Source organism: Culex pipiens, chromosome 1, assembly GCF_016801865.2.
Source record: "Culex pipiens pallens isolate TS chromosome 1, TS_CPP_V2, whole genome shotgun sequence".
Taxonomy (NCBI): domain Eukaryota; kingdom Metazoa; phylum Arthropoda; class Insecta; order Diptera; family Culicidae; genus Culex; species Culex pipiens.
Window position 1 is genome coordinate 88,948,930 of NC_068937.1, and position 15,541 is coordinate 88,964,470.

Sequence of the window (15,541 nt, forward strand, 5' to 3'; positions counted from 1 at the left end):
TATATGACCCTATTTTGGACCTAGTACCTATTTTGGACCTATTTTTATTAATCGAGGTATTTCAGGCTTTTTAAGTACGAATTCACTGAATCCAACTAACAGAAAGTGTAAGCAGGATCGTTTTGTAGCTTACCTCTTCCAAAAATGTTAACATTTTTGATTATTTCCGCTTTTTCAGCCACTTTTTCCAATGCCATTTGTATTTCCTACCATTTTCCTAGCACATCGATTAGGTCCAAATATTCCGGCCTCGTTGCTTATCGGATTTGGCTCGCGACACCTTGATGATTTTTTCTGTTTTGCACTGACACCAAGCAATTTCGTCCGGTTTCCGAGCAATGTAACTGTTGTCTATTTAATGCTTTTATGTTTTTCGTCACTAAACCATTGAAATAACTATTCTATTATCGAAAAAAACTCAATTCAAAATATTTTTTCAAATCAGCCGCGTTGGATCAGTTTTTGGAGCTACTTTGCCGTCGGTTCAAGGCTATCACCAACACATGTATAAAGAGGTGTTGCCAGTTTTGTTTATCAATTTATTTCGATATTTCATTGACATTAATTGAAAGTTTTTAATTCAATATTTTGAATTGCATTCCTTTACTGTAATTATTTGAAAGAAATCTAAGCTTTAAAAAGCAAATGATTAACAGAAACAATGAAAATATGTTTTTTAAACGATAAAAATGCAAATTGATGATAGAGATTTAGATGATTGTTAGGACCGATTGCAAAGTATCCCAAAATTTAAACTGATGTTGATTTATTTTTGTCTTAACATCATTATCACCAATTTAGCTGCATATATTTTTAAATTTTGCTTCAAAAAATGCAAACTGGCTACCCTGTTGGAATTGAAGGGGAAACGATTGGAAAACCTAAAGGGTCTGGTTCATTAAATCGTCAGCTGTCACCGTGATAGGAGCTGTCAACATTGCTTACGAGTGGTTTTTGAAAATGTCGTATGAGTTGAATTTAAAAAATCTTGAGTTCGTTTTAAAAAGGTCCTAAGCACTAGCCAACCTCCTGTGGCCGAATGTTTACGGGTTTCGCCTCATAAGCGGAAAGTCATGGGTTCTTCTCAGGGTGGCAGCCTTAGGTTTAAGTTCAGAGGTAGCAGCAACCGTATGAGTATAAAACGGTTGCTTCACGTGCTCTTCAAGCATGTGATCGATCTTGGGATATTCCTTTGCACCTCTTTCCCAAAATACTTTCCTCGTGTCTTCGCTTGTAAATAATGCCCAGCCGATCGGTATTGCACTGCAGTCCAGTCGCATTGTCCAGATCAGAGCAAAGGGAACACCGCAAAAGTAGCACCGCAAAAAGACAATTGTCTTTTTTTTTTCATAAAATTATTTTTATTAGGTCCTTTTCGGTACTGGGACCTGGTTAGGACCGAGTCGGCTTTTGTAATTACATTTGACTTAATAATTACAGAGGATCTTGTGTGTAAATGTTAGTGGAAGGGGAGCCGATTACCCGCGGCCTACTCGGGGTTAGTAGGGAAGGGATTGATGTTAAAGACAAGGCGTGGGAAGGGAAGGGGGATTGTGTAGGGGTCTTGGTTGGCTCTGCTGGCCTTTGCTTTTGTCCTCAGCCGCAACTCGGTGTCCAGCTGCTGGGGCGACAATTGTCTTTACAAGACCCCGCGCGGCAAATAATAGCTGCTGGGAAGAGCTTGAAAAATGACACGAAAAAATTGTCACCGCGGTTCTAGCGATACATAGCGCACAAGGCACAAGGAATGGAGTTTACAGCATCTGGATGGAACAGCACTTTCCCTCTCAATAGGGACTGTGTTATAGATCTGGAAATGCTTAATAACAGTAAAAATGGGTAACACGATACAATAGTCCTTGTAATCAGGATTCCGTGTCTTAATACTCAAACAGAAAAAAAGCGCTAGTTGTAAACAAATCAATTTTTCAATCAGTTCTCGATCAATTTGCGAACTATAAATAAAAAATGCTTTGAATTGTCATCTGCACGTCTATTAAATCTTTTAAAAAATCAAATAAGTGTTGGAGATCGTGATGGCTGTTACGACGTATTGCAAAACTATTCAGAGAAATATACATATGGAAAATATATTTTTGTAAGTTTTGACTGATTTTTGAATATCTATCAATATATATTTTTTTAAATACAGGTAAAACGTATTTTTTCACAATTGGCAGCGTTGGCTTATAATAAATTACACTTTTAGATTTTACCGTTTCAATCATGTTAGAAACACAATTGAACCAGCTATAAAAATAAAAATCTTCAAAACAAATTAGCATAAGAGGTTAATACGATGTTAACTTTATGATTTTTTTTATTTGAGACAAATCTGATTACCGTAAATCTGGGTGACTTTGATAGCCGGGGTGACTTTGATAGGTTTGAGATTTTTCCGCAAAATGAAGAGTACAAATTAAATACGTACGGAATGGTATGGAATCATACTGACCGTGGTAGAGAAGTGCTCAAAGTACCTCATGAAGAACTTTTCAAGAAATTTTTTGAAAAGTTAGTTAACTATAATTAAGAAAATGTTGATAAATAGCATTATTTTAATCGTCTCAAAGTGTCATGATTTTCTCAATGAACATGATTTTGAATCGTAAAACGGAATGCATTTTCGGAATCTATAAGTTTGTAAATAATAAATATTATTAAATATTATTTGTTTTTGAAACATAATTGAAAAAAACTCCTAATTTAAACAAAATGAATATAAAATGTAAAAACTTCGTTCTTTGAATTTAGTTAAATATGTAATCAAAATAAAAAAAAATCAAATTATTCGCTCTACAGCATTGCCTTAGCGTTCTCGATTGCGAGATTCCTACTCGAAACTAGGTGTTCGAAGGCTTGATTGTTGAGGCAATTGCAAACCTCTTTTTACACCTTAGCTTTCATCCATAATATAAATCTATAATTTAATAAACAAAACTAGTTTCAACGAATTTCAGGCAAAGTTCTGAATTTTTAACAATTTTACCTAAAATTTATATGTATTATGTTAAAAAGCTTATAAACATAGTTAACTAAATATAAATGATTTTCTTAAAAATTATATCAGCAACCTAAGTGATGGTAAGTTCGAAGTAAAAATAATGTTTGAACAGCTCAAATCTGCTTTTAACAAGATAAACTATGACTATCAAAGGCACCCTGGTATTCAAACAAAGATTTTCTCAAATATTACATTGTTTTTAAAAGTGCAACATGTAGTTAAACTTTTTGTCAAGCTGCTGTGAAGTTTAACATGACAGATGAGAAAGTTTCACACCAAGTTACATGCTATAATCTCCCTTTAAAATTTCTTCATTGTTTAATCATATTGGAAACTTAAGCTCTGCGTAAAATTTAGAACCTTTTTTCATTGTAACTTGTTATGTATCTCTGTCATTCATTAAATTTTAAGTTAAGGTGTTTTTATTGCGACTAATAACGGGTTGTCTTTTATGTTCTAAAGCTTGAACAACTAGGTCGTAAGAATACGCAAATTGTAAATAGGACAGAGACTTGCTAAAGATGCGTGAGTTTCCATTCAATATAATTAAAACACGTTTTCAAATTCAAATCGATTGTTTTATCATAATTATTTAATTTCTGAAATAAATGTTTTCCAAATTATAATCTTGGATAGGCCCTTTGGTTTATCAAACCGAGTTTTTTGTAAGTGTGCGTGTTGCCGCCGCACGCCACAGTTCGAGTTGTCCAAATTTCAACCAATCAGAGTGTGGGTCCAAAATAGGTTCAGCGATGTCTCCAAAATACATTCAATAAGTCCAAAAAGCATCCAAAAAAATGTTTTACTTGAAATGCTTATTACAATGAAATAGTTAAATTATTTTCAATTTTCAATAGAACACTTTGTTAAGCATAAATTAAGGCACAAAACAATCCTGAAACGAGCCAAATTAGTTAGACCGTTCCTGAGAACCATGCGAAATGTGTTGACGCTTTGCATAGTAGGTCCAAAATAGGGCCATATACCCTATATCGGTACATATAAAAATTGTCGCTCAAATTTCTAGCATTTTATCTTATCTAATCTTATCTGTGTAACACGGTTTGATGGCTTGAAAGCATTAATCCCGGTTTATTTTACTTAGTTTTTTGGTAAAACAATTTATTTGTATACGATAACCTGTTTTGGTTTTTTGAGAGATACTTTTGAGAGTCTAACAATATTTAATAAATTATTACTCATTGTTTAATTTTAAAGCACAATAGTTTTTTTCAAACAAGAGATAGAAATGTATTTTTATCAGAAACTTTTACTGTTTTATTCTTCCGAAGAAAATGGAAATAAATTAAAAACAAATCCCTACAAAACTGTGAACTGTAGGTGAGCAGTATTCAAAATGTTCAACCAGCTCCATTGATCGCAATTATAAAAAAAACCCAAAAAACTAAAAAGCATTCTTAGGTTAGAAAACAAAAACATTTTTTTTTCTACAGGTGCATTATTTTGAATTCAACATTTAAAACGTCTCTTTGAAATAAATAAATAATAAAATTGTATTTTTTTTTCAATCCATCCAATCCATCAACTTAGAAATTTGTGAACCAACAAATCTGCAGGAAGAAATTTGCTTGACACCTTTGTTGATTTAATTTAATACTGAATGATTCGAACTTTTCCGACAGAGTAACACTGAAAAATACAAATTTTCATTTCACGTTTTTGGATGTCAACGGAAACGCATGTTCTTACACCAAAATATTTGGCCTTTCGATGATCGGTGTACTGCAGGGCCGCAACAATGTCCTCTTAATTTGACATTGTTTTTTTTTGCGAGCGTGTTTCACAAATTGAATTTTAATTTGCAAACCGTTCACGTTTCGACTGGCGGCGATTTTTCATGTCATATCGCTTGCCAGCAGTAATTTGTTTTGTTGGTCATTGTCATAAAGCACGTGAAAATAGTCTGCTGGGTCGGCTGTCACTTAATCTGCATTGACAATAATTTACATAATAACAGAACGATTAATTCGACGCCACTACCTCCTCGTAGCGGAACCACCTTACAATTGGCAGTCGATCAACTTTGGAAACGAAATTAATTTCGAATCGCGCTCTAGCTATTACGTCGAGCTATGCGACGACGTCTGTTGGTCGTCTATTACGTACATTATTTAGCTATATTGAGTCGCTGGTTTGTTTGGGTTTTTTTTTCTGAGATGACTAATTATAAAGTTGCGCCAAATGGTCAACCAGCATCGTGCCTCTCTTTGTCGTCACCGCAGGCGACGTTCTAAATCTGGACCAATATAAATGTCGTTGATCCATTTTTAAACATTGCAAAAAGTATAAACACACGATTCGGAAGATTCAAAATATTAGGTATTAGTTTGGGCGCTCGCGATGACCGGCGGCACGGCTGTAACTGTCTGCGACCTGAAAAAATAATAATAATTGACAATGTGCACGTGATGGCGTGTAATCCCCACGCTAATTACCGCATTGTCGTCGATCAACGACACTCGTCTTGATGTTTCTCGATACAGCGGAGAAGACGAAACTACATACTTAAGTGGGGACTGCCAGACCGTCAGGTAACGATGAATTCTACGTGCTGCGATTGGTTCTTTCTCAGCGGTGCTTTAGGTAAAATTTAATGGTTTTCATAATTTGCATGATCTCTATACAGACAATAAAAACTTTCACTGCATGACGTTTTAAAGTATTTTATTATTTTTTATTGCATGAAGCCTGATTACAATTCCTATATGATAAGATCTAATTCCAATATTGATATCCCCTACAGATGTATGGCCGCTACACCAAAGACCTAGGAGAATACGCCAAAGATGAAGCGCGAAGACTCAGGCTTCTTGAACGACGAAGAAAGAAAGACGATAAAGCAAGAAACAAGGTAATTTATGTTAGTTATGTTGTAAAGTCCTCGCATCAAACACACCGATTCCTAATAGTTTGTAGAGTATTGATTAGACATTTCATTTCTATAATTACAAAAAAGAAACTCTTCTAAGGGCTGGCTTTAACAAATAGAGGTTAAAGCATAGTCAAGTTCGTCATGAATTAATATAACGAATTTCAGCATGAACTGTAGTATTCATGTTTTGAGATATAGTAGACACTTTTAGAACTCTGACTGAGACTAGGATATGTAGTCCCGTCGTCTGGTGAAATCTATGTTAAGGTCTGATTTACTCTAATAATCAGAATTTTGGAGGACTATTTTGAAATGGTTTAATTTATTTTCTGTAGCATCTTATTTTTCTTAGTTTACACACTACTTGTAATTTTAGTTCGATAAGTTTGAAGTGAGATCTGAGTCATTCAACATAACATTTCCGATGTGGAAAAGTTTACATCAAATGGATATTGAGTTAAAATCCACGTTATTCTATTGACTTTTAGATAATAACTAGACAAAAATCAGCCTTACAAGAGTTTCAACAATGATCCCAAAATTGTTTGTAGACACAATGTGACATGTATCTCTTTCTTTCTTCTATCCCCACCCACCAAATGTGTCACGTGAAATTTTACACAACTCTAAAAAAAACCCGACACAATCGCGTGGCCTACACCATAAATGAACATGGTACTTTCAACAAACAAAAAAAAAATGATTTCCAAAATTATCATAAATTGTGTGCTCTACGACAACCAACCTTCTCCAACAAACGACCAAACGAAAAACTTAAAAATATAAAAATAGATGGAAATCGTTTCAGGAACTGTTGGGAGTGCGGGATAATAAGTTTTTCAAGGCCAGCTCATGGCTCTGGCGGAACTCGTTCGCGCGGCTTGGCGAAGACTGGGTCTTCCTGGCGCTGCTCGGAATCATCATGGCACTGCTTTCCTACGTGATGGATAAGGGCATCTCGATGTGTACAAATTGTAGGTTTTTTGTGCTTCCGGATGTTTTATTACGAAGAATTACTTTCACGCACTCATTCCAGCACGAGTATGGCTGTATCGAGATCTGACGAACCACCCGGTGGCTCAGTACCTGGCCTGGGTGTCACTTCCGGTGTGTTTGATCCTGTTCTCCGCCGGATTCGTCCATCTGGTAGCACCGCAGAGCATAGGTTCCGGCATTCCGGAGATGAAAACGATCCTGCGAGGGGTGGCACTTAAGGAGTACCTCACCTTCAAGACCCTCGTGGCCAAGGTGATCGGACTGACGGCGACGCTCGGTTCCGGGATGCCCCTCGGGAAGGAGGGCCCGTTTGTACATATAGCTAGTATAGTATCGCAGTTGTTAAGTAAAATCATCACGTCATTCCAATCGATCTACGAGAATGAGTCCCGCAACACCGAGATGCTGGCCGCGGCCTGCGCCGTCGGAGTGGGCTCCTGTTTCGCGGCTCCGGTCGGAGGAGTTTTGTTCAGCATTGAGGTCACCACGACCTACTTTGCGGTGCGAAACTACTGGCGCGGGTTCTTCGCGGCGGTTTGCGGCGCGACCGTGTTCCGGCTGCTGGCGGTGTGGTTCCAGAAGGCGGACACCGTGACGGCACTGTTTGCGACCAACTTTACCGCGGACTTTCCGTTCGATCCGCAGGAGCTGTTTGTGTTTGCTCTGATCGGGTGAGTTAATGTTGTTTTTTCGGACTTTATCGATTTTCTGGGTGGATTGCTCAGAAGGCACGGGGACGGGTTATTTTTTCTGAAAAATCGATCGATCAAGTTGATTTTTTTAAAGTGATGTTTTCAAACTTGATGAAAATATGTGCTATGCATAGAATTGAATTTTTTTCTTATTGCATCTTTCCAGTCTTATCAGCGGCCTCGGAGGAGCAGGATACGTGTGGGTACACCGAAAGTACGTACTTTTTATGCGATCTAACAAAAGGATGAACAAATTTTTACAAAAGAAGTAAGTATTTTGCTAAAAATCCTCATCATTTGTTTTAAATATCGAACCCATCTGCCTTCTTGCAGCCGTTTCCTGTACCCCGGTATCGTGGCCCTCATCGTGGCGACCCTTTCATTCCCCCACGGCTTCGGTCAGTTTATTGCCGGCGAACTGAGCACGCACGAGCAGGTGCACCAGCTGTTTTCGAACTTTACCTGGACCAAGCACGAGCTGACCGTCGAGCAGGCGGCCATCGTGGGCAACTGGCGAACGCCGTACACCGAGGTGTTCACCAACCTGGTCCTCTACTTGCTGTTTACAGTGAGTTTTGTAAATGATTTGTGTAACGTTACGCAATGACATGATGTTATATTGTACTTTCAGTTCTTCTTATCCATCGTTGCCTCAACCATTCCGGTTCCGTCTGGTATTTTTATTCCTGTGTTCAAGATCGGTGCCGCGTTCGGCCGCCTGGTGGGTGAAGCGATGCACCTCTGGTTTCCGTACGGAGTGCGTTACGGTGGCCATCTGGCGCCGATCATCCCCGGGGGCTACTCGGTCGTAGGCGCGGCCGCGTTCTCCGGGGCGGTTACTCACACTGTATCAGTGGGAGTGATTGTGTTTGAAATGACTGGTCAAATTACGCACATCGTGCCGGTGATGATCGCTTCGCTGGTATCGAACGCGGTGGCAGCACTGTTGCAGCCGTCCATGTACGACAGTATCATTCTGATCAAGAAGTTACCGTATCTACCGGATTTGTTGCCCAGTGGGTCGGGAATGTACAATATCTACGTGGAGGACTTTATGGTTCGTGATGTGAAATATATCTGGAAGGGAATCTCGTACCAAAAACTAAAGGAAGTGCTGAAAGCGAACAAAGGTCTTCGAAGTTTACCCATCGTAGACAGTCCGGATAACAAGACGCTGCTTGGAAGTGTCCAGCGGTATGAACTCATCAAACTTATCGACAGGCACATTGGACGCGAGAAGCGGCTGGAAGTGGCCGCCAAGTGGATGAAGGAGGCCGAAGAAAAGGCTCGTGAAGAACAGGAGAGACTACAGCGTGAAACCGAGGAGATCCTCAAAACACGTCGTCCATCCCGGTTCGAAGTCAGTCCAGCGCCGGATATTCTCAAGTTGCGCGAACGAGCCAACAACGAAATGTTGCCACCTCAAGCGAAGAAGGAAACCACCTCCGGATTCAGTCCGGTGTTTGGTACGCAACCGAAAAAATCCATCCTCAAAAAGACAAACTCCTTCACCCTGAAAGGATTTACTCCGCTCTCGCCCCACAGTCCCGTCCAGACGCCGTACACGACCATCACCGGTACGGAGAGCCGAATTCGTGCCGCCTTTGACAACATCTTCCGGAAGTCGGCCACTCTGCAGGACGTTACGCCAGATCCCGAGATCGGCTCCATCGGAACGCCCAGCATCAGCGGCACGGAAGCGGGCATTCCACTGACGCCGGGAATCTCCAAGAAGGTCCAGCTTCCAAGAGAACGCGTCATCGACATGTCGCCCGAAGATCAAAAGGCCTGGGAGTTGGAGGAAATGGCCAAACCCATTGACGTTGACAATCTGCACATCGATCCAGCTCCGTTCCAGCTGGTAGAACGGACTTCAATTTTGAAGGTTCACTCGCTGTTCTCGATGGTCGGCATCAACCATGCGTACGTGACCAACGTGGGTCAACTTGTCGGTGTGGTAGCTCTGAAAGAGGTATCTTGTCCACTTCGATATAAATTTACTAGTTTAAACTAATCGATGTTCGTATTTCAGCTAAGAGTGGCCATCGAGAATGTGAACAGCGGTACGCTGACGCCCGAAACGGTAAAACAGAAACAGGAAGAGGAGGCGGCCAAGGCCCAAACACAGAAAGGTAGGTTACAGCGAAAGGTGTCGTTCAGTATGGACTATAATAAAAATCAGACTTACGAATGACGCTGGCGTTGACTTGCAATCGTTGGACTATCCGAATACGTGTGCGACTTTGAAGATATCAGAATATATTAAAATACTTTTTGACATTGAGTGCATTTTGAAACATTTCTTTTCAGTTTAGTTATTTTTATAGACAATCATACCGTCTTTGCCGACAGAATATTGATATCAAACGAGACCAACTTTGAACAAAAAGCTCCAGGAGGATAAGGGAGGGAATCAAACAACCGTCCCATCGCAACTTAGGGATCGGCAGCCGATGTCGCTCACCACCAGGCTCTCTACTTTGTAGCTATTCCACTTTGGTAGATTTACTCGATACATTGGGCGCCCGGAAACTCTATCCCCGATTTTGAATTAATCAGCTGTTGAAAAGTAGTCCATATCTCAGCTGTTATGCTGGAAAATAAGTTGTACGATCAGCCTGTACGAGGATTGATTGAACAAACAATTCTAATATAATCTAATCTAATCTAATCGAATCTAATCTAATCGAACACAAGCGCAGCCAGTTAGGTTAGATTACGCCTCAAGTTCCTTCTTGTCATTATTAAAGATTGTAGTACTTTCGAGAACCTCCGAAGTGTATTACACTCATTAAAGCGGCCCGGCCTACTGCGTTGCATTAACCGCATGAGACAGATTCTATGAACGGATCCCACATTTCATAGAACCATCAGGGGAAGAAGAAGAAGTCGGGGACATACCGTACCAACCGGTTCGAGTTATTTATAGATTATAATAGGGATGTGGCGTTACATCGTGCTGCCATCTGGTTTTTTTAAGTGCAAGAGTGGAAAAGTGCTGAGTCATCGTCATCGTCTTTTCCACTTTTTCTCATCGAAGCCGACTACTTTATCGACTTCATTTTGCTGGGCGAGATAGGACGCCGTCTATTTTTAGACGATGACTCAGCACTTTTCCACTCCTGCACTTAAAAAAACCAGGTGGCAGCACGATGTAACGCCACGTCCCTATGGTGTGTGGTGTGTAGGGGAATCGTTGGGGAAGGGATTGTTGTATTATATAGTAAATGACCTTGACATTATTTCACCACTACGGATTAATTCACTCAAGGAGTATTAATCCCTTAATGGCCGAATGGCTAGAGCATACGACTTCCAATCCAAAGGTGTGAGTTCGAATCCCACCTGATTCTATGCGTTTTTTGTTCATATTTAAAGTTCAATTACAGTCGAAAAATTTCAAGGAGATCGGTCGGGAATCGAACCCTGAACCTTCCGCTTATGAGGCGGGAGCCGTAGCCATTAAGTCTGATTGATTGAACAAACAATTCTGAATATAATCAACAAAATTTTGCGTTGGATCATATGTACTTGATTCTTTTCAATTCCGCATAAGTTTTTTGTTGTTATGAAAAAGGTGCTCAGACGATTAAAATTAATTCTACAACAATATTGTTCAAATCAACAAAAGTTTTGTGGCGTGAAAATAACCGTACAGTGTACAGGATCAAGGCATCGCGAAGGCTGTGTGTGATAAACTATCAAATCACTTATGGTATCTGTCTGAAACGAACGTAGGGCTTGCATTCTTCGATAGTAAGATTGATCATAAAACGAAAAAGGGCATGGTGCGTCGACTCGCACCACTCGCATACGTTGGTACAAGTGAAAACTTAATTAGAGTGAAAAAATTTAAAAAAAGGTACGATTTGGAAAGTTATGTGTCTAACCGTACACTTGACTTCTTCAGAATCATGAAGATCAAAACGAGTTTTTTGTTCCAATCTCCCAAAGATTGTAACATGAATGTAGATTTTCAGGAAGGTAAAATTCTTTGTGAGAACTTAAACGTTACAAACGATTGCGCTGAGCGCGCAATTTCTATCGCGTCTACTTATAACAATGTCGGACCTCTTGGAAACCAAGAAAAATCGAATATGATCATCCAGACTGCTCACAACCGTCGTGAGCAAAATAATTCCAACAAAAAAACAAGCTGCTACTTATATTAAGACAAGACTACGATAAGATGAACTGAAATACAAAAGAAATGTAAGAAAACAATTGTTAACAGTCAGTGTTTTAGATATAGGAATATTGAATAAATAAGCTGTGCTTAAATAGGGGCACTTACGCCACTTTGTAAAAAAAACTAAAAAAAAAACACAGGAAAAAGATTTTGAAATAAGACACCAAAATAATAATGACTAACCTCATCCTCCGTTTTTTTTTATCAAGCAACCCATGCAGTGAAACTAAAAAGATCATGGAAATCAATATTTTTGAAAATTGGCAGTTTTTTTTTTCACTAAAATGGCTGTAACTCGACCTAGGGAGGTCAAAACTTCAAAGTTAAAAAAAGGAAAATGTTCGCCGGAAAATTTCCTATAACCTTCATGTATCAGATTAGCCGTGAATTTTTTTTAAATTCGTTTTTAAAGAAGATGCTTTAAAAAACATTACTGAAAAAAAAATTGTTTTTGCCCTTAAACCCCTCAGAAATACTCAAAAATATGTTTCAATGATCTATATATATACTGAAACTTGTTCGGGGGACAAAAACCTACAATTCGGGGTATAGGGTGATCCAATTTGATTTGATTTTATATGGAAAATGTGAGCATTTTTAAAAAAAAACCTTAAAAAGGGACTTTTTCATTCAAGTCCCGCGCGCGAGTTGTAAACCATTTTTGAGATTTTTTTGTTATATGAAAACATTGTTTCTGACATCCTGATCTATCATCCTAGGGGTGAGCACCAAAAATTTGACGACTTTTCATTTTTTTGGGACGGCCTACTGTACACCTCTGCAAACAAATGATGCTGAAACAACGGAATTAAGACATAAAGACTCAAGACATTTTAATATGCTTGTAAGACTACTTAAATGTTGTTGTTTATTTTATTATCGTGACTTTAACCTTGAAATGTCATTCGTCACTTACTACATAAATGAGTTCTACATAAATTAAAAGATTTCACCTCATTTTAGAAGCCGAATTGGACATCTCCAATCCCGAGGATCCCCTCTTACCCAAAGGAGTCAACGGTGGCTACAGCGACAAGAAAGTAAATAACACCATAACGTCTATGGACTCGGCGTTATCCAACTCGGATAACTGCTCCGATATTGAACTAGATAACATTAAGTTTATAAGCGATAAGAATAGCACCACTACCAACAACAACATCAACAATAGCGGAAACAGCAACAACAGTAACACAAACAGTAACGGTGGCGTTCAGCAGTAGTAATACTCAAACTTTCCGCCCGTTTGGTCTGCCACGTTTAATTTTTCATCTGTCGCGTGGTTTATCTCAAATTGGATATTCATGATGTCCAAATAACTTGCCAAATACACACAAACAAGTCACTTTCCTACACACACATACTCAAACAACAACACGTACACATAACATATGGAACAATGTTCAGTTTTGTTGGAATTGGCAGGGAAGGCTGGACAAGGATGACAAGGTATTGGATCTCAGTTTACTTAAGTGAAAATGCTTTGAGTTTTTTCTTTGGATGCTTGAAATTTCGACGAGCAGCTTGCTATTTGAAGCACTTTTCTAACCGGCTTTGCAAAAAACTAACCGAAGAATTTGTACAAGCATGTTTTTACCACTGTAGATATCAAGCACTAATAGCTCTCTTTCTCTACTTTCTACACGCAGACGTACATGAAATAGGATTGTGCTGATGTTCTTAAAAAAATCACCAACGTTGAAGATAACCGGTCCATCTTTAGTGCACCGCGCGGGAATGTTAAGCTGGTCTTTATGAGAAACATGTGATTCTAATTTTAGCTAGTAGGTGTTAAGGCTACTGTCAGTGTAACGTGCTCATCTGCATCCGTTCAAATTTGGGACAAATTTGAAAGCGGAATAGTATCGCAAGCAAAGGATAAAAGTCATCGAATGAGTCAAGTTTCACCTAAATCAATTGCAAAGCAGTGCCAAGGGAAAATTCGTGATGCGAAACTAGTTTATTTTTTTCCTTTTACTTTGTATTTCTTAGCTATTTAACGAACAACCAAGACCCACACATCGATAGGAAATTATTCGTTATGTTCATGTTGATTTGTTTCTGTTAACTTCAACTAGCATCAAACAATTAAAATTAAGTTCAATGTTTCGTCCAGGACGAACTGTAAATATTTAAAATGATCTAGACAAATAATTAAAAAGACATTTTAATTGACAAGGTGGTGAAATACAGTCAGCAATCACAGACTGCGTCTGACTATCAGGATTTCAAGTGTCACCAGCCATAGTCATGTCCTCAAGGAAGGTAAATGTAACGAACGCATGCCACTCAAGGTTATTTATGAAAATAAAAGTGAATTAAACTATGAAACTGCTTTTTTTGTTATATGTGCATATCCGAAAAAAAACAACAGTACAAAATTAAAAAAATCTATGGAGACATCGCTGTCGTGCTTAATGCATTTTGGGTCAAATTCAGTTAAGAACGCCATTTTGTGCAGCTCACAATGCCTCACCTTTTGACCTTCACATATCCCCAAAATTCGATTTCAATCCTGAGATATTCAATGAAAACCGAAAAAAAACTCCGTGCACTGCTGTCACTTTTCATATGAAAAGAAGTTTCAATCTTGTCTTGCTATCTTGACACACCCTAAACATTGATGTAAGTGCGACCACGGGCCAAAGGGATTTCAGGTCGGAACGCGTTTGACACAAGTACGAGTTCGACTACCGTAAACGTTTGTAATTTTAACTCGAAAGCCACCAAATTCAACCCAGCTTTGGGACAATGCACAGAATGGTCAACCAAACAAAACGTGTTTATTATTGTTTACATTGTGTGCTCTCGTTATTGTTTTATCAAGGCCAATCATCAGTGCTGAAAATGTCAGGGGTCATGACTCGAAAATCGGCGACGTTGACACGAATTTTTGAGATCCATTCACTGAACCGCAAAACCGTGACATAAATAAACCCGGCGCAGTCGTGAGTGCCCTAGCTCATTGAGCAGCTGCAATAGAGCTATCTAAGCCCGATCTAACGCACACCAGCTTACCATTTGTTTTTGCTGGTGGGTACAAATTTTAACCTAGAAATCCATCGTGTACGTACACGCAATACAAGCGCACGTAGATAACTCTATGCGAGGCAGTAGTCGACCAACGCTCATTCGACGTTGCACGCACACACATGAAGAAACAAGTTTTTACTCAAAAAGTTCGTATTTATGCATGAAAATGTAATTTTGAATATAATTTATGGGTGTTTTAAGTGTTTTGCACAGTCTACAACGATTCAACTTTTTGAAAATAGTCAAAATAGTGTTTAAAGAGGATTTTACGAGTTAGTCATATGACACGAATTGAGTGAGTGTAGCTCATTTTTTCACGTCTCTCATTCTCCAGGAGCCGACCGGCACAAGTCAGGCGGCAGTGGTTGAATAGACACAGTAGGCTTGCAGTCACATGCTAGCAGAGAACAGACATTTTGGTTTGCTTCATGTTTACACTGGGTTGAAAACTTTTTGCAGGCCTGCCAATCATCATTAAAACGCGTTTCTCGGAGCGTCAAAAAGCGATGTACGACAAGTTAGCGTCGAAGTGATGGTCTGTCTACAATCACCTAACCTAGAACATTGCACGTAGCGTATGCATTTGAACTAGAGACCCTAAATAGGGAGACTGGTCTAAGTTTGCTAAATTGATCTGGTAACGTATGTTTTGAGCTTGGCAACACTGATAAGTTTTGCTTTGCGTAAAGGCAAATGCTCGTTTGGATACGTCAGACTCGTGTCTGTTTGGGTAC

General features: G+C 39.1%; 1 protein-coding gene across 17 annotated transcripts in view; it reads left to right on the forward strand.

Annotated features, from left to right (window-relative positions):
* LOC120427887 (chloride channel protein 2) overlaps positions 1-14,105 on the forward strand; it is a 71,755-nt gene extending 57,650 nt beyond the window's left edge. For 7 of the 17 annotated variants that reach the window (XR_005606993.2, XR_005606992.2, XR_008211896.1 and 4 more), the window contains 9 exons: positions 5,769-5,876; positions 6,706-6,871; positions 6,934-7,564; positions 7,752-7,853; positions 7,919-8,153; positions 8,217-9,557; positions 9,618-9,717; positions 12,738-13,223; positions 13,424-14,105. Coding sequence is in view for 2 of the 17 variants with exons in the window: in XM_039592820.2 (XP_039448754.1) it covers positions 5,769-5,876; positions 6,706-6,871; positions 6,934-7,564; positions 7,752-7,853; positions 7,919-8,153; positions 8,217-9,557; positions 9,618-9,717; positions 12,738-12,997 (2,943 nt within the window). In the remaining 15 variants the exon portion in view is untranslated. Of the gene's footprint in view, positions 1-5,588; positions 5,609-5,768; positions 5,877-6,689; positions 6,872-6,933; positions 7,565-7,751; positions 7,854-7,918; positions 8,154-8,216; positions 9,558-9,617; positions 9,718-12,737 lie in introns of those variants that run through there. The other 10 variants (XR_005606996.2, XR_008211900.1, XR_008211898.1 and 7 more) reach the window with 5 other exon arrangements.
* Positions 14,106-15,541: the final 1,436 nt, after the last annotated feature.